General features: G+C 41.9%; 1 protein-coding gene across 1 annotated transcript; it reads right to left on the bottom strand.

The window, feature by feature from the left end:
• Positions 1–16,127: 16,127 nt before the first annotated feature.
• FGFBP3 (fibroblast growth factor binding protein 3) lies at positions 16,128–16,901 on the bottom strand. Its single transcript, XM_024739494.1, has one exon. The coding sequence runs from the start codon at positions 16,899–16,901 to the stop codon at positions 16,128–16,130; it is 774 nt and encodes a 257-aa protein (XP_024595262.1).
• Positions 16,902–20,036: the final 3,135 nt, after the last annotated feature.

Raw genomic sequence — 20,036 nt, 5'->3', positions numbered from 1 at the left:
CAGTGCGGGGGACACGGGTTCGAGCCCTGGTCTGGGTAGATCCCACATGGCGCAGAGCAGCTAAGCCCATGCGCCACAGCTGCTGAGCCTGCACTCTGGAGCCCGTGAGCCATAAGTACTGAGCCCTCGTGCCACAACTACTGAAGCCCACGCGCCTAGAGCCCGTGCTCCACAACAAGAGAAGCCACCACAATGAGAAGCCCGCGCACCGCAACGAAGAGTAGCCCCCACTCGCCGCAACTAGAGAAAGCCTGCGCGCAGCAACGAAGACCCAATACAGCCAAAATATAATTAATTAATTAAATATATATATATATATTTGTCAGCTGTATGTATTTCATTGTTCTGACACTAATTCCCATGTGTTGTTATTTTTTCTTTTGGTCTGATTAGACCCCAGTAGAGATAATAAAAGCATTATTCCCCACACCCCCAAATAAAGTTTAAAGGAAAATCCTTATGCATAGTCCTTCACCTGCCTTCTGAAATCTTCAGAGCTGCCCACTAGAGAGGGTGTGGGAGGAGTGATAACTCTGCAGTGTGAGGCCCACTGACTGTAGAACCATCATCATCACAGCAGCACACACTTGGGCCCCCAGTCATAGAGACAAGAAATGACTAGACGGTTATCTGTGTAGTTGAAATTCCACTGGAACCCTCTAAGGAATGGATGGAGGCTATGAGAAAACCCTGTGATTTAAGAAGTTTGGAAAATACTTCTCGATTCCCCAGGACTCTTACCACCAAGGTATTCCATCCTGTCTCGTGGATAAGCCCTGATCACTCTATGGCATGTTTTAATATTGTATGCCTGCCACTGGATATTTTTTAAAGCATGTATTCAGGCTTCTTGTCATTTATCTCAGGATTAAAGTGTTGTTTGTGGTATGAAATGGGGTTTCAGAACAGTGCCCTAGTTCCTAGCCTTGTATCTATAGAAAATACTTTCCATTTTTATGATTCAATTAAGGACTGTCATCTAGGAGTCATTTAGATTGTATTATCAAATAGGAAGTTGTGTAACTCTTGTGTTAGGGGTTCTCAGTCCTGGTTGCCATTAGAATCACCTGGGAAGTTTAAAAAATGCCACACGGTCCTCACTTCCAGATTCTGATTCAGTTTGCCAAGAGAGGACAATACAAGAATATTGGCATTTTTAAAAAAGATCCCAAGAAATTCTAATGTGCAGCCGGAGTTGAGAGCTGCAGTATTTGATCCCTTGTTCAGTTGCCTTTCCAACTGGGCTACTGGCTCCATGTAGACAGGGACCATGTCAGTCTTGTTCGTGACTGTCTTCCAGCATCCTGCCCAGTGCCGTGGACACATGTTTGAAATGAATGCAGTGGTATCCTTGGGAGTTCATTGATTCAAGGCCTGAGTGGCTTTTGGGAGGATGCTGGAGGCTCTGAGAACCAGTTTTTGCCAAGCTTGGAGGTAACTGGAGGAAGCAGGTAAAGATAAGCACATGATGGGTGACCAGGGTATGTGGGGGGTTTACCAAGGGTTGGGGGCAGGTTCAGCTAGCCTTGAGTTTGAAATGACTGATTTAGTGTGAAAGGCAATTATTTATCCCTTGAAGGACCCGGGGACGTCAGCTGTGTGAGGACATTGAGATGTGGCGCCAGTTACGAGCTTGCAACAGAGACAGGAGTTGGCCGACCCTAGGGAGTTGTTGGGACACCCCCGTGTTCAGAGCTGTGCTTCTGCTTTCCTTTAATTCCAAGCACAAAGTTGTGCTGTAAATCAGAGCTCTGGTGGCTACAGGCCCAGGGAAGATTGATGAGACTTGAGTAAGGGGGACAGATAAGAAAAAGGGGGGATTAATGCTAGCATGGAACAGTTCTGAAGACTAGGAAGCTAGAGGGAAGAGATACTGCTTTGGATTTTCTGCAAGTCGCTATTTGAAAGGATGAAGGGAGGCCCGAGGACTGGCTTCTTTAAAAGAGTGTGTTGTTCTGGCCCTGAAGCAAAGCCATAATGGCCATGCTGGTATAAAGGAGGGTGAAGCCAAAGTGTAATTTTTATGTGTTTGTTTTAAAACATTATTTATTTAATTTGAGTAGGTATTATATTTACATGGCTCAAAAATATTAAAGTATAAAAAGATATTCAATAAAATCTCTCTTCTATCCCCATTCCCGTCACCCAATTCTCCCACATTAGATAAATGCTATTATTTGTCTCTAGTGTACCCTACCAGAGATTTTAATACATACACAAGCAAATATGAATGTATATATGTATGTACATATTTTAACACCAAAAAAAAAAAGCTTCAGTGAACAGCTATATGGCCATGTCATGTTTTGAATATGAGTAGACCTGTTTGATCAATTCCCAGAAGTGGAATTGCTGGTCAAAGGGTCAAAGGGAGTGATGGGGGATACCCAAGGGTAGTTTAAAAAAGTAAAATGCACGTAGTGAAAATCAAAAGGTAAGAAAAGGTAGAGCATGAAGAGCAAGCCTCTCTCCCAAACCACTCCCTGCCACCCAGTTCCCTTCATTGAAGTAACCAGCATTATCACTTTTCATACATGTATATGGGTTCCTTGTTTCTCTTTTCTTTTTTAACACAAATAGTAGTACACAAGACACCTTGCTTGCTTTTCTCTCTACATTTCTCCAAGATCCTTCTGTATCAGTATCGTGTTCCCTCAATCCAAATTGAGGAATTTAGAATTTTCTAATCCTACTCCAGTGTGCTGCAGTTGTAATCATTCTTTTTTAAAATTTCTTTTCTCATCCAGCTAGAAGGCAGTTTAGCTCAAGTCTGAGACTCTCACACCGTTGAAAAAACTCTTAGAGGTTACATCTGTTTTTAAGACGTGTGTGATTTGGGAGTTGGTTTTATTTGCATCTCCATCTCTGTGAGCCATGGTGTCAGGGAAGAAAGGTGATTCAAGGAGGTAAAACTTTAAATGAAGCCTCGCGTGTGCTCTGCACTCTCTGACTTTCTAAGTCCTGGTGGACACCTGTCATATCAGACTTCCCCTGTTCTATACATTGGTCTTCAACATAACATATTGTTAGAAATAAGGATTTGGATCTGATATACCTTCTTGGATTTCAGAAGAGGGTAGTGAGGCCAAGAGAGGTTGAACAACTTATTTAAGTCCACCCAACTGGTAGGTGCAGGAACAGAACGAGGGTCTCCCAAGCAAGGTCCACACCCTTCTCTCCTCATGCCGGGACCCTCATCCACCTTCTCAGGACAGCTAGTGTCCTAAGTTGACAGCAGAGTGTTTAACCAGATAACACCTGTGAATGTTATCACCACACCACCCAAACCTGAAGAACTTCCTAAAGAGTGGACACGCTAGGCATTCCAGAAGAACCACTGGGAGGACTTCAGGGGAAGGAGGCAGTAGATAGACATCTGACCTGTCCAGCAGCACACAGGGCTAGTTGGTGCAAGGCCAAGGAAACACTAGACCCAAGAGCTCATAGGAACCACGAATCAAAGTGAAACACTCCGGGGTCTTGTCTGGGTAACAAGTTACCAAACGTGATTCTTACCAGAATCGCTTGGGCAATCTGCAGGTTAAAAATAGTCTCCCCGGTGCTGCCCCAGATGGTCACTTTCGGAAGATCCAAGTGTGGTCCAGAAATCTGTATTTTTCATGAGCTCTGTGGGTGGTTTACAAAGAGCTACTAATGTTCAGCCCAGATTTGAAGAAATGCCATTGAGTGGAAAGAGCACTTTAAGTCAGACATGGGTTCATGGGGCAGCTCTTCCCTACAAGACACTCGCTCCGAGCCTCAGTTTCTCACAATGTTAATTGGGGGAAAAGATCACGCATGCCCTGCCAACCTTACAGGGTGGCTGTGGGGCTCAGATGAGGTCATGTCTGTGAAAACACTTGGCAGATTATAAACCGCATATACATGTGAGGGGCATTACTTCACTGTGCCCAAGTGGGAAAGATATTCGGAAGAGCCTGGTTGATTCTCAGGGCTCAGCAACAGCTCCCAGCTACCCTTGGGCAGACTGCTGCAAAATCCACACTTGTTTTCCTACGAAACATCCTCTCCTTCCTTGTCCATGGGCTTTGCCTGGGTCTAGCTTCATTTTAGGTCAGCTTCCATTTTGCAGGGGTTTGTGCTGATAGGTTGGTTTCAGAGGCTCGGACCCGTTATTGCATCAGGTATGGGACTAATGAAAAGAGTGCTCTCTCTCCAGACCATTCCTGGCCCTGTCCCCTCAGAGTCCCCTGGATTGAGGAGCGCCTTTGTGACTTGAATCTAGGTCACAGGATTGCCTTTGTTAATCCCATGGGGTCACAGTTGCACCCGGTGCTTGGAGGAGGAGCGATGAAACGGAATAAACGCCTTCCCTTTGACTTCCCGCTTTCCTACAGAGAGATGCGAAGGTTCCTAGAGGTTAATAAGGTAGAGCACTGTGGGGTTCATTCCCTGGGGCTCTCCTTGAGTGGTGTGACATCATGCTGTTTCCTCGGGGCTACAGTGGGTCTCCTAGAATGTCCGAGAGTAGCACCCCGCCCCTCGCAAAAAAAAGGAGTTCATATTCTGTAGTCTGATCTACTGAAAGTGCAGCCTGCCTCAGCCTGGATTGAGGTTTTCTTCCCCCTACCCCTTTTTAAATGCCTGTAGGCTTGGAACTACCATTTAAAACAAGAGGTAAATTGCAAGAGGCTATTTCATGCTAAGGTAGAGTAGCATCTCAAAGAACGCTTAGGTAGGAGAGCGTGATGGGAAAATCCTTCCGCTCCCTGAGCAGGCAGGGAAGGTGGCCCGTGGACGGAGAGAGCCCTAGCTTCACCCCGCACAGCTTGCCTACACTTACTTAAAGGAATATTCTTTCGAGTGGCCTCCTCCTTAGGCTGTTCATGATTAATGTACTTAATTAATGTAATTAATGTGATTAATTATTAATAATTTTGGCAGGCGTTGTGCTTTTTTTAATAAAGAAGGGGAGCCATTTTCAAGATAGAAACGATAGTCCTTTAACTGTTGCCTATGAAGCGACAATTACAGCATTTTTTCCCCAGTTGTCAAAATGTTGCATTTTGCCTTCTCTTTAAGGAAGGACCTGCCATTGTAAGTTTCAGACCCCAATTAGTCCACCGGCATTCCTTAGGAGGGCCTGGTTTTCTTATACATCCGGATTTTGATTCGCTTTTTCTCCAACTTCAATAGACATTTCCTGAATGTGTCCTAGAGGCAGGCAGCGCAGAGGAGATGGAAACAAGAACAATGACTAGCAACTACTACATGCCTGCTGAGCAAATGTTTTCCTTCAGAAAACTAAAAAACATCAGCTTCCCTCCCTTTGCCTTAGTAATTCCCCCAACTTTGCTATACATTGGGATTACCTGGGTTTTAAAATAATTTTTTTTTTTTTAACATTTATTTATTTATTTATTTGGCTGCGCCCGGTCTTAGTTGCGGCACGCGGGATCTTCCTCGAGGCATGTGGGATTTTTAGTTGCAGCATGAGGACTTCTCAGTTGTGGCATGCATGCAGGATCTGGTTCCCCTACCAGGGAACAAACGCGGGCTCCCTGCATTGGGAGCACGGAGTCGTACCCACTGGACCACCAGGGAAGTCCCTTAAAATAATTTTTAAAAACACTGTTGCCAGGCTGTCACCCCCAGACGTTCTGATGTATGGGAGTGTGACCTGGGCCACAGGGATTTTAAAAAGCTCCCCAGGTGATTCTAATGTCCACGAAGTTAGGGAACCCCTGGCCTAACTTCTTTTCTCAGGTTTCAGCTCAGTATTTCTTCTTCAGGAAGGCTTCCTGATTCCCCCTCTCTGACACCTCCAAACACACCCATGACCCTGACCCAGTCCGGTGTCCCTGCAGCACCCTGGGCTCCTGCAGCACCTGGTACTTACTCTTTCATAATACTGGCCACCTCAATCAACGCTCTTCCTCAGGAATACTGGGAGATTCTGGAGGGCAAGACCGGTGTTCCACACACTCTTGAATCCCTAGCGCCTGGGGCATGGTGGGTTCTCTAAGTACTAGTTAAAGGAGTGATTTAATTTTCTATTGGACATTTCCTTTTACTCATTCTCTACATGCCAATTTACTTTTTCTGGTGATAATATCATTTTGTATTGCCCACTTAATCACACTTTCTCTAATTTTCATGGTAATTGTATAGGTGATAAAAATAAAGGATTTACATTATTTTATGTTTTATATATTTTATAAAATAGTTTAGGAAATATTGCCAGCTGAAGCTATTTTTAAAATATGGTTTTTACAGAAAGAAGAATAAATTATTAGATTTGGTGGAGCATTATTTATGAAAATAATATATTCTTTTCATTTAGGTTTCTATAAACTTAAAACCCAGTTCTTCTATTATTTAAAAAAAAGTTTATATTTTATGAGAGGTGCTTTATAAGATTAGACAAGGGCAAATCAGGAAAAGTGTCTCTTTTTTGTTTGATTCATAGGGATTTAATGAAAGGGCGCGCGCACGCGCACACACACATTTCTCAAGTTGTACCACGCTTTATTTCCAAAATTCAGACAAAGGAACAGATCTGCAAACACAGGCCCCCTGTCACATCACGAAAGGGGTCAGATTACTAGGCTAGTCGACGACGGGGGCCTTAAGAATCACGGTAATTGTCTCCACGTTCCTAGCCCATCATTTCTAGATTCTGCGACGACGTCCATAGACTTCTTAATGTCCCGCTTTGTAACCCCCGTCGGGCCGCGTGAATGGTGGGGAAGGTAACGTGACTGCAGAGTGCAGGGTCGGCCCCGGAGGGGCGCGAGCTTGGCCAGTGGGAAGGTTGGATGCGGAGCCGCGACATCACCCCACCGGCATCAGGCCATCGCCTCCATTCAGCGGCGGAATGTGGGCGGGCAGAAGATGCGCGGGCCCCTCGGCCTGCAGTTAACCCTGTGTGCGCCCGCGGTGGAGCATCACCCGGCGCGCGGAGCATCACCGGACGCACAAAACATCGCCCGGGTCGCGGAGCACCGCCCGCTCCCGAGCACTACGCGCAGTGCTTTGGCTTGCCAAATTCATTTTCCTCTAAAATATACTTGTGTTCGTGGCTCTTTTTTTTTTTTTGCGGTACGCGGGCCTCTCAATGTTGTGGCCTCTCCCGTTGCGGAGCACAGGCTCTGGACGCGCAGGCTCAGCGGCCATGGCTCACGGGCCCAGCCGCTCCGCGGCATGTGGGATCTTCCCGGACCAGGGCACGCACCCGTGCCCCCTGCATCGGCAGGCGGACTCTCAACCACTGCGCCACCAGGAAAGCCCCGTGGCTCTTTTAGTCTTTTTTTTTTTTTCAATCTTACCATTTAATCACCATGGTTACATTCCTCAGGACCACATTTTCTCACTACAATTCAAATGTAGAAAACATTTTAAGGTAATCGTGGGGCCTGGGAAGCTTCCGTTGCACAGAGCCCACAGGAGAGAAGCCAGCAAGGCAATGGCTCTGTCTCTCTTACTCTCTCTGTAACTTTATTATATTCCTAAGTAGAGGCGTGATCAGTTTCCAGTTAGTTTTTCTTCAGACTTTCTATTTAGGAAATATTCAAATCTACAGAAAAGTTGAAAATGTAATACAATAAGACAGATGAACATTCCTCTACCCTTCATCTACGTCCAACACTTGCTAGCTTTTGCAATTTAGCTTTATCATATATCTGCATAGAGAGATTTCTTTCTCCTGAATTACAAGTAAACTGCGCATGTCATAACTGTTTGCCCTGAAATAATTCACATGCAGGAACTAGGCATAAGGACGTTTTTCTTCATAAACACGATACTGTTATCACACCTCGGATAATTAACTCTGCTTAAATATCATTTAAAATATAGGCCATATTTAAATGTTCTCAGTTTTTCCCAAAATGCCTTTTAACTAGATTTTTTTTTTTTTTTCGGTATGTGGGCCTCTCACTGTTGTGGCCTCTCCCGTTGCGGAGCACAGGCTTCAGACGCGCAGGCTCAACGGCCATGGCTCACGGGCCCAGCCGCTCCACGGCATGTGGGATCTTCCCGGACCGGGGCACGCACCCGTGTCCCTTGCTTCAGCAGGCGGACTCTCAACCACTGCGCCACCAGGGAAGCCCTAACTAGATTTTTTTTTAAATTCCAGAATCCAGTAAAGTTTCATGCATTGCATCTAGTTATGTTTTTTCTTTTTATAGTAATTTTGTTATATATTATTATTTTCAGCCTCCCTGGCAGATTTCTGGAGTTTGAATTTGTGCACTGTGCCCTACAGTGCAATATGGATCTTGAATATAGTTCCCTGTGCTATACAGTAGGACCTTGTTGTTTATCCATATTACACTTTATTTTTTAATCCCTTAGATCACTGAGAATGAGTGCTAGTCAAGATTGTAATAGAAAATATCCAAATGGAACTCATAGCAGAAAAAAAGCTGAAGGAAAAAAGGAAACAGAACATTTTCAGAGTGATCTGTTTATTTTTTAAACCCTAAACTGTAGGACATGACCATATAAAATGTGCAAATATGACATTAGAAATTCTTTAATGAATATTTAACTACTTTTCAAAACAATGAAATCCAGCTAGAAAATTACTCTCATCAAATCTACAGCTCGAATAAGTAGTTGAAGGTCTCTGCGCCTCCAAAGTCTTTACTAAGTGGAGAAGTAATGACTAATCAAAGCAATGAAAAATTTTAAAGAATTATTCCTTTTAAATCACAAATCAAAACTTCAAATGCTACTCTGGACTATTAGCTGATAAAGAAAATTACATTTAAAATATAGGCCATGAAATTGGCAAACTAGATGAAAAAGAGGAGACCTCTGGAACGATTTTGGGGGGTTAGGATCCTGGAAAATGGCCCTCACATCCTTCCAGCATGAGGATGTTCCTAGCGCTACCCCCCAAAAAAGGTTAAGTTCAAGTAAATGATTACCCAAGTTTAATATTTCATTGTACATAAAAATTTCTTCAGATGGAAAAACTGACTTTTAAATTCTAAGCACAAATGCAAAGTATTCTGTAGCTCCTCTTACATGTTTCACAATTATGTCATAATTAGCTTTGACCAATGGAGGGACTTGTGAAAGGACACATTTAGATGCTCTATTAGAAGAACATGACTGTCACTTGTGCATTAAAAAAACAGACACACACAGACATGCAAACCCTAGAACTGAAAAAAAAAAAGCTGAATAAACAATTAATAGTATTTCAATAGCTGATTCACTTTGTTATACAGCAGAAACTAACACAACATTGTAAAACAATTATACTCCAATAAAGATGTTAAAAAAATATTATTTCACAAGGACAACTAAACACCAATATAAAACATCCACATAATAGTCATAAAATAATAATGCATATCCAGTATTCAGCTAGACACGATATTTTTCATGGCACTAACAGCACAATATTTACAGAAAATAACAGCAGGTTTCTGGATTTGATTAAAATGATTTCAAAAGTTATAGCCAAAACAGTCCAAACTAATGTTTCATTAGTTTCACACCTGTTGTAAAAAGCACAGGTTTTCACTCAAGAATTGAAGAAACGAAAATAAAATGTCAACTGTAGGTATTGATTTAAAAGGTTATTGGGGACTTCCCTGGTGGTCCAGTGGTTAAGACTCCACGCTTCCACTGCAGGGGATGTGGGTTCAATCCCAGGTCAGGGAGCTAAAATCCACCCCCCCACCACTCCCCCCGCATGCTGCTCCAAGAGGACTAAATAAATAAATAAAATAGGCCTATACCATCTTGGTTAAGGGAAAGATGTGCAAACCAGAATTTTGGACAAAAATCCAGAAGCATTCTTGGTGTTCTACACCAGCACTGTCCAATAGAAATATAATACCAGTCACATACGTGATTTATTTTTTAATTTAAGGGTTTTTTTTGCCTCACCATGTGGCATGCAGGATCTCAGTTCCCCGACTGGGATCGAACCCGTGCCCCCTGCAGTGGAAGCATGGAGCCTTAACTACTGGACCGCTGGGGAAGTCCCACATATATGTGATTTTAAATTTTCAAGTAGTTATATGAAAAAAACAAAAAGAAACAGGTAAAAGTAATTTTAATAATTTACTTTCTTCAACCTAATATCTCTAAAATATCACTTCCACATGCAAGCAATATTATAAAATTTTTTCATGAAACATCTTACATTTTTGTGTTGTAGGGGGAGGGGTACCAAGCTTTTGAGACCCAGTATGTATTTTATACTCTCAGCCCATCTCAATTCAGACTAGCCACATTTCAAATGCTCAGAACCTCATGTGTCTAATAGCTGCTATATTGGGCAGTGCAGTGCATAGTTTGACTTTATTTCAGGAGACAGGGTCTCAACTGTGCTAGTAGCAATGGCATTCTTTGGAACAATTCAAAGATTATATGCTCTATTTTCTGGATCGGCCCAGAGATGTCACATCTTGATGAAGTACATATTAAAATTGACCTTTCTGACACACAATGTTAGAGCCTATGAAATGGTGTTAAAGCAATTGGACTTAAGCTAGATAAGACAGAACATGTGTGAGATGAGTTAAGTGAAACAGATCTTCAAATGAAGAACAAATTGTAGTTGGTGATAGAAAATGAAATTAATTTAAACTGTGCTCTCTCCGTACTTATTTTTGGTATATCACTTGCTATTAATAAGGTTATCAAAAGCTTATAAGAACAACATATAGATTCAAGATTGCCTATTTCACTTTTTAAAAAATTAAAAATACTTTTTTAATTTTAGTGAAAATTGGTTATTTAAATTGAATGAAACCACATGTGACATATGAACAAAAGTGACATTCTAATAAAACATAAGGAAATCAAAATGGAAAAGAATGTTTGCATGACTTTGAAGGAAAAGATTTATTCATAATTGACTCTAAACTAATTTCAATAGAGCCTATTTTCTGGCCTTTGTAGAGCAAGGTATCCTGTCAACTGAAGAGATTTGAACAAATTGGAAACTTTGAATTTGATATTGAATGGTTCTAGATATTGCTTTAAGAGATGAAACACTGAAGTATAAGTGATAGCAATTTATAGGATTAAATTTAAATGTTTTACAAATATATTAAATATTTTATGCTACTTTCTGTAATAATGTTAATTATCATTTGCAATTCCAACACCAGTGCTTGAATGTGATTTATAAAATTTCGGGTTCATTTCTGAATCTAAGAAATTCATTGACAAATTCAGTTGCTACTGCCTCAGCAGAATGAAGTTTCTCAAAATCGAAATGAATAAAAAGCCACCTAACAACTAAGATGACTCAAAAATTATTATGTAATTTGGCATTTCTGGCACAAATCTTGCCGTTATAATCCAAACAGCATAATTAGCAATTTTGCTGAAATGAAGACAAAAAATTACAATATAATAACTTGTGAGTTATATAGGTCACTATTATTCATCCATCATTCACCGGCCCATCAAGAGGACCCCAGACATGCACCATGATCATTAAGTTTCATTGTCTTGGACATTTTACCAACTTTCAATCGTATAAAAATTATTGTTTTCATACGTATATATTTATAATTCTGTTGTTCAAAGGTATAGCCAAGATAGGAGAATAGACTATATACATTAGCTTGCGTTACGATTATTTAATATTTAGACATACCATATGTGGACTTCCCTCCATTGGAACTCTTGCCACAGGCCCTGCAAATGTTGGAGGAGGACCTAAAGAGGGAAATGCTACTTGGAGTGATGCCTCTGCCTAAATAATCATAGTATTCCCACCCCTATTTCTACAGCTCTGAGAATCAATCCCTTACTCCCAAGGGGTCCCCTGGTACATTTCCAGAGAAGCTCTAGTGGGACAGACCTTCTTTCAATGTGCTCCTGGGTTTAGTGCAACCCACCCCTCCCTGGGGACCTGGCACGCTTTCCTGGGGGTTAGGTGGGAAGTCAGTTTGAGCAATACCATGTAGTGCAGTGTGCCTTTGATCCCCACCAGCTGTTCCGCCTGGGAGGTTAATAAGCAGCCATTATTCCCCAACACATGCGGAGTTCAGACTTGGGAACAGGCCACCAACACAAGTTCACAAGCTCATTAACCCTTCTCACTCTTAGATCTGAGCTCTCACTTTCAATATTTAACAAGGACCAGGAAGTCTATGAATTTCAATTAGGATTTAATGGCAAACTTTGAGATAAACAACAGAATGGTAAACAAAGGGACTTTTATGTTATTGATATAGAATTTTGTGAAACTGCATTCATTACCAAAATAACGCACCAGTCATGTCTAAATGGTTTTCTAAGTTATTTTCAAAATTCAAGAAGATCATTGACATTAAACAATAGCTATTATTTTTTAACGGCAAATGAAACTTCATGACTATTAAAAGAGAAGGCCTCCTCTACTATTTTGAACAAATTTACCATTAAACAGTAGCCAAATTTCGAGGTTGCAGTCGAAGCGGCTCAGTCGAGGCCCCTTCTGGCCCATCCCCTCTTACATCCTACCATGAGGCTAATTATCCCTCCTGCAAATAACTTCAGCTCTCCAGCCTTCAATCTGCCCCTAGCCTTCCTAAGGCAGCCCACCTGCTTTTAGGCATACGTGCTGTCCTCTTACACTGAGGTCCTTCATTCTCGGTGACTCAAAGTTTTTATAACAGTGTAGGTGCCAGCCATTCACAGTTACTCAAAGTGATTTCACCCTCCAGATTTTCCTGAGGGTTTATGTTGTGGATTTTAACAGGGCTTTGCAGGAACATCCAAACCCATCTGAGAAGCTGGTTGCATACCCACATGGTGGAGACTGCTGGTATGAGCTAAGGAATGAAAGACGTGACTGTCCTAATCAACTTCTTTCCTCTGGGCATACTGCAGGCAGTAAGTTTTCAAAATACTCCAATCCTCTGTGTGTGTGTGTGTGTGTGTGTTCTATTGTGTAGTGTGTTCTTTTGCTTTGCTTTTTTAAAATTTAATCGAGAGCCCTCCCAAGCCTTAAGTAATAATAGGAAGGGAGAAAAGAGAGAAGGTAAAGAGCTACCTCTAAATGCTGGCAAACATTTCATCCTGTGGCACTCCCAAGGAATACTAACACATGATTAAACATAAACTGTGACATCTCACCCTCTTGGGGATCCCACACTGGCCATCTTCCCTTCACCTCTCTCCCCACATCTTAAAATCAATGCATAAGGGCCCTCTCCCTGTCTCGATTTGGAGAAGAATCGTTCTCATTGTGATCGTTATGCATGGGAACAAAAGAACATATGGATCAAAGGTTTAGGGTCCTCAGCCCCTCCACGATCACATGACCACCCAGCTCAGAGGCGGCAACAGTCAACTGAAGCGCTGGTAGGAAGCTTCTGGCCTTCTATGGAGAGTCCCTGTGGTTACCTAGAAACAGTCCACTCACATCATTTACATTGTTTTGCAGTGTGCTGCCAGCAGTCCTTGGGGAGATTCTATATTTAACCATTTCAAATTGTACCCTTAACCTCAATGAAAGCATCCTTTTTTTCTCGCTCTCTGAAACATACAACCCTGCACCCCTCCAGTCCCCAAATTCGTTTTGGTTTTCCTTTGGAATTTTAGAATCAGTTTGCCCAATTCTCACACCAAAAAATCCTTTTGGTAGTCTGTTGTTATCATGTTTAAATGTACAGATTATTTACAGATTGACATTTTTAAATGTTAAGACTTCTTTAATCATAATCATAATCCACACATGTTTTCATTTACTCAAGTCTTTCTGTTCTGCCCTCAGAAGTATTTCTGTATTCTTCACATAGCTCTTGTATATTTTTTATTGAATTTATTGAATTGGATTGCTATTATTAATGGCACCTTACATTATCTTTTTCTAACTGCTGTTGTCTGTATATAATGACCACCTAATAATTTTAATATGGCTGAAGCAGCTGTCTTGCTTTACAAAAGGGAAAGGAAGGCTTTGGTCTGCTTTTAAAAATTGAAATGGGGAAGAGTTTGAATGTGGTGAGCCAGAGGTCACAGGAGGGACAAACTTGGGGTAAGTTCATCAAAGCTCTGCAGCTGTAAGCATCGGGCAGGAAATAAGGAGAGATGCTCTTTGAAGTTGTAAGAAAACCATGGAGCTGGGAGGGCAGCTGTGGTCCCCAAGCCTCGAAGACCAGAAACATTCTCATCTCCTTTCAAGTCGTTGTCATCGAAGGACATCACACATACCCTCTTGCTTACGTGTCAGGGATGCGAGCACTGTATTTTGTTCTCCTCATCAGATAATTCTCCCTTCTACAACTACATATTTCTTGCTTATTTCTTTTTATGTGGCTCCCAGCTGAGATGGAGAGTTTCTGATCACCATTTTGTGTAAGTGCCCGGTAAGGCTGAATCCCTTTGGGGAATTCCCTGGCAGTCCACTGCAGGGGGGCCAAGTTCGATCCCTGGTCGGGGAATTAAGATCCCTCAAACCTTGCATTCCTATCTTTAGGGGGTGGTCTCAAGCTACTCTGAGCTTCCTTTCCTTGGCCAAGAGGAATTTTATCTAATGGTCAATGTTACTCAGAATGTGATTCATAAACGTGGCATGAAACTATGGTCAATCTGAATGTTTTGCCAATTGTGTGAAGAATGTATAGAATAGGTAAAAGATAGTTTACATCTTCTAGGGGCTGGTCAGGGAGGAAAAAGTTCAGGAGATCTTCAGTATCTGTAAGATTGTTGCATTTACCATTATTTTAAAGGAGAGGAGGTGAGAAAAACAGAAGGTCAGCCAAAAACCCTTATATCTGGTGGTGGCTTAAATGTATCATGGGTTCAGCTCTGTAATATAAATGAATAAAGTCAATTTATAAGACATGCAGCAGCAGTGGGAAAACCCAAGAAAATATATCTAATCTAAAGAGGTCAGCCAATATTCAGCATCAGCCAGTTGTTGCAATGTGGAAAGATGTGTCCAATGTCATTAGATCTAATTTTACAAGAGAATTCAGACATCTGGCTTTTTATATGAAATTATCTAATTTTTAAATGCTAGCAACAAATCCCAAGTGGGAGGGAGGGAGGAAGAGTGGAAAAATGAGAGAACTGCATGCAGGCCAAACAGAGCAATGATAGGACCCAGGGTTTGTCAGTTGGTGATTTTTCCCTTATGCAGACTTGTTCTTGTCTTTCCCCAACAATTCAAGATGTTTTTAGGAACTAACTTCAAGGTATACTCAGAACTAGATCAAATGCAGTCAAAATTTCCATTGTCCTGCCAGTTCTTTAAATCTAGCCATACAGTTTTTATTGAGCACCTAACACATGCAAAGTCTATCATTTCATCTTATTTAAAATGAAATATGTTAACAATTAATTACATGAGACAGAGAGATGACTTCCATAATGGTCCAAATGACTCTGAGATATGTACTTACATTTTAGCTTTTTTAAAAAATACGATCAAATACAAAGAGAATTGTTTTTTAAAACCTACTGGAGCACTCAACTCTTATAATTCACTTCTGAATTTGGAAGGTTAATAGGAAAGTTTCAGAACACTAGGCATCACTCTGTTTAAAAGCAGCACTTCTAAAAGAATTCAAAGGGAATCATGCTGAAAACCTTTTCACTGGAGTCAGTTTTGAGCTCTGAATGGCTTCGATCCCTATAGGGATCATCTATGACAGGAGAGAGCACCCAAGTTCATACTAATTCCTAAAGAGAAAAAAAGTTGGTAATCTTGTCAGCTGAGTGGGTGAGATGGCACTGAAAATTCAACCTGGCTCAGGTTATCAGCTGCTCATGAGTATATTTTAATAGAAATGTGTTGAACAGTGTACATTGTATCCTGCTTCCCACACGAGAGTCACATCACTTTAGTCAATTTTTCCCACTCATTTTTTCAGCCTCTCTCTGTACCCGTCTCTCTTCCCAGTCTACATTTTTTGCACATTTAGGGTATGCCTACTTCTGTTTCTACTAGTTCTTCTGCTCTTAATCAGGGTCGACTCCTTATAATTTTTAACTTCCCTGCTGTCTCAGAGACTCTCCATAGCCTTTATACTCTCATCCCAAGCCCCACCTCCACCCCCCCAGACCCATTCTAGAACCTGTACTCTTCCCCACTCTCTATCCAGTATCTTGTGGCCTAGGATGCCCTTAGCTTCCCCTCCCGGGCTGCGCACAGATCCCCTCCCTCCCTCTCCCCTTCCCTCCCCAGGCCCGCACCCTCAGCCATTCCAGAAATTGACAAAGAAGTTGCAGAGGGAATGCCACTTCTCAGCACAGTAGGTCTCCGTGAGCTTCGCGTTCTCGTCCAGTTCGTCGGGATCGGGCCGGGTCCCCAGAGATCGCTCCTCGTCTGGGTTCCAGGCAGCCTTTCTCTTGCCTCCTTTGGTCTTCTTCTCAGAGGGCTTCCCTTTGGGCGGCGCGTTCGGGGGAGGCGGGGCCCCTACGGTGGGGCTGCGCACGGCCTCTCGGGGCTGCCCCCGGCTTCTGGCCCGGAGCTTGGGATCCCGGGGAAAGCCCGCCCCAGTAGGGCTGACGAATGGGGATGTATGGGGCACCAGGCGCAGCTCCGCGCCCTGGCCCTTCTTGCCCGCGCACAGGCGGGCCTTGAGCGGCGCGGGGTCGTGGCAGGGCCGCCGCTTCCTGCGCAGCCCACCCAGCACCTGCTTCCAGTAGTGCGAGCGGCTGGCGGCATAGACCGGGCAGCGCCCCGGCTCCCCGCGGTAGGCACACTGGTGGCGCGCCCCGTCCGGGCCCTGGCAGCGCAGCGCCAGCTCGCTGCCCGCCGCGGGCCCTGGGGCGGGCGGCAGGAGCTGCCAGCTGCACGCATGCCGCTCGGGGCTGACGAAGCGACCGGAGGAGCCGCCCGCGGGGCCCGGGGCTGACTCGACCGCGCTGCCGACCGCCCCCTGGTTTCTCCCGGCGCCCTCGAGGAGGTAGCCACCCAGCAGCAGCAGCAGCAACGAGAGAGACGCTCGCAGCCTCAGAGGACTCATGGCTCGTGGTGTCTGCACTCAGGTCGGCTTTCCAGGTACCCCTGAGCGCTTCAGTGGTAGCAGGCCCAGGATAGCAGCATCCCTTAGACCTGGGGACAGAGGCAGAGACGGCTACGGACTGAGTCGAGCACAGCCCTTGGCCCAAGCACAGGCACCTGCCAATCTTCCTCCCCAGACTTTCTTGGCGTCGGTTTTCAGTGGGCAGCAGCAGTTTGCGAGTGGCCCCTCTGAAGATGTTTCCTGGGAAAAAGCCAATTACTGTCTAATCTTTTCGAAACTATTTGCGCATTGAGGTTTTTCTCCCCATTGCAAATATGATAGCAAAGCGATGCCTGATAATTACCACCTCCACCCCTTCCTCCACCCCCCTGTAAATTATCTACAATGTCATTTCAGATTATTCTTTGGAAAAACGCACTTTTACTGCACTTTGAACTTACCGAGTTCTGGGCGAGGTGGCGGAGCCTTGTTAAGATAGAGGGAATGACTGCAAGAAGGATTAGTCTGTTTTAGCCGGCTTCCAGTGAATGAACGTGTTATCAATGGAACGGAACAGGCCTCCCCGACTATGCCCCTCCCAGACTTCTCTCTCTCTCTCCCTGGGAGACTTCCCACCACCGTGCCACACACACACACACACACACACACACACACACACACACACACACGGACACACAGACACACAGATGTATGATAGAAGTGGCAATGTAACATGAAATATAAATCTTTTTTGCTTCCAGTGTTTAAAATAATCACGCGAATTTTAACAAATCATTCTTTTCTTTCCTTTTACATATTTTACTTGAATTTTATTTAATTGAATTATAGTTGATTTACAGTATTGTGTTAGTTTCAGATATACAGCAAAGTAACTCAGTTATACATATATATATTCCTTTTTAAAAAATTCTTTTCCATTATAGTTTATTACAAGATACTAAATATAGTTCCCTGTGCTCCACAGTAAATCTTTGTGTATCTATTTTATGTATGGTAGTGTGCATCTGTTAATCCCATACTCCTAATTTATCCCTCACCCCCAAACCACTTGTTTTCAATGCTATTTTAAAAATAGGCATTCATAACTATATTTGCAGTATTAGAAAAAAAGCTTGAATAGTGCTTCCTTCACCTACTTTTTATTGAGATATAGTTCATATACCATACAATTCACCCATTTAAAGTGTAAAATTCAATGGTTTTTAATATATTCACACATACGCGCAACTATCAACACAGTTAATCTTAGAACACTTTCATAACCACAAAAAGCAACTCTGTACCCTTTAGCTACTACACTCCCCCTCCTTTTACATATTTAATCATGTGAAGATAGAAGTTAAACAGAAAGATCTAAGTTTTAAGAGTTAAATAAAATGAAATTAAACAAAACAACTGTCAATGTCGTTAACTGGGCACGATTTACACTCTATTTTTTATATCATTCTGAGTTCTATATTTTCACCCACCATTTCTGATAGTTTTTCTCATCCTAATACTCTTAATCCTAATAACTGTTACTACTAATAAAAATGTAATATCCTCATTTATCGATGCATTATAATGTCCAGCATTTCATCCAGCGGTGAGCATTTGGTCTTTTGATTGTTTTTAGGTATTATAACTCAATTACAAACTTCTTACAAAAATTAGAAGTTTAAAAAATTATTTTGATTATAGTGTAATATTACCAATTCAAATGGTTAATCTTTAAGAATCAATGTGTTCTTGAATCTTAAGAATTTTACAGGTAAACAAAGCAATTTTTCTTTTACACTTTAGGATATTCCATTATCTTTTAAAAACTGTTCTCAGTAGTAAATGTGATCTTTTTTATTTCAAGAGTTTATACCTCTGACTATAATTGTTTAATACAAGTATTTTCCTAAAATACTCCCTCAGGACATCAAGAAGTCTCATTATATTTCCTAATGTCTTCTTGTGGGCAGTATTTTCTATTACTGAACTCCCATTGGTATTGTATTTCAACAGTTACAATTGGATTACTACTATAAAAACCAAAATATTTTAGAATTAGAATGTACTTAAATATGTTTTAGCACAGAGCAAATATACGGTAGTGTATATTGACCTAAGAAAGTATGTTTCTACTACTCTGGTGAAATCAGAGAGATTAAAGGACTTACCCAATGTCACATATCATTTAGTGGTAAAGCCACCTGACTTTCAATGATAAATGATCTTTACATTTCAGCTTTGTGTTTCACTATCACTTACAAAGTTAGTTATGTCTTAATTACACAAACTCAATTTATAGTGAAAAACAATTAGTACCAATGAAGTTAATAAACATTAACATAAATTTCATGAACAGAGTAGCTTATTAATACATTTCACTGATGGAAACCTTCTCTTTCCCAGAAAACCGTATTTGTATGAGCAAAGCACTACATACAGGCTTTTATCTGATGCTCTGTAATTACTTATAGCTATCGGCTACTGAACCAAATTGGAATAGTTTTTCAGCTAAAGAGTGACATCTAGTGACATTTTTCCCTAATTACAGTGGAAAAGTTTGCTACTGGAAAGTCATAATTATTAAAGGAGACATTCGAGACCATGCTTTCTGTCAGAAACATTGCCCCCAAAACAAACATAAGGGCACACAGATGTGCTATGCCATGTCAGAAAGGGGTAACGTCTTACTAGAAGTTACTTTTTATAAGTTGTGGTTAAATACACATAACATAAATTGTACCATTTTTTTCTTCTTTGTATTTTGTTTTTAAAATTAACTTTTATTGGAGTATAGTTGATTTACAATGTTGTGTTAGTTTCTGCTGTACAGCAAAGTGAATCAGCTATACGTATACACATATCCCCTCTTTTTTGGATTTCCTTCCCATTTAGGTCACCACAGAGCACTGAGTAGAGTTCCCTGGGCTATACAGTAAGTTCTCATTAGTTATCTATTTTATACATAGTATCAGTAGTGTATAGATTTCAATCCCAATCTCCCAATTCATCCCACCCCCAAATTTACCATTTTAACCATTTTAGGTGTACAATTCAGTGACATTAAGTACATTCACACATGGTTGTGCAACCATCACCACCATCCAGCTCCAGAACTTTTTTCTCCTTCCAAAACTGAAACTCTGTACCCATTAAACA

This window comes from Neophocaena asiaeorientalis, unplaced genomic scaffold, assembly GCF_003031525.2.
Source record: "Neophocaena asiaeorientalis asiaeorientalis breed wild unplaced genomic scaffold, Neophocaena_asiaeorientalis_V1.1 scaffold597, whole genome shotgun sequence".
NCBI lineage: Eukaryota > Metazoa > Chordata > Mammalia > Artiodactyla > Phocoenidae > Neophocaena > Neophocaena asiaeorientalis.
This window is presented reverse-complemented; position numbering and strand designations above follow the sequence as displayed.

Bases quoted from the DNA above. Each gene is read 5' to 3' on its own strand.
- FGFBP3 (XM_024739494.1), bottom strand. From the start codon at position 16,901: ATGAGTCCTCTGAGGCTGCGAGCGTCTCTCTCGTTGCTGCTGCTGCTG.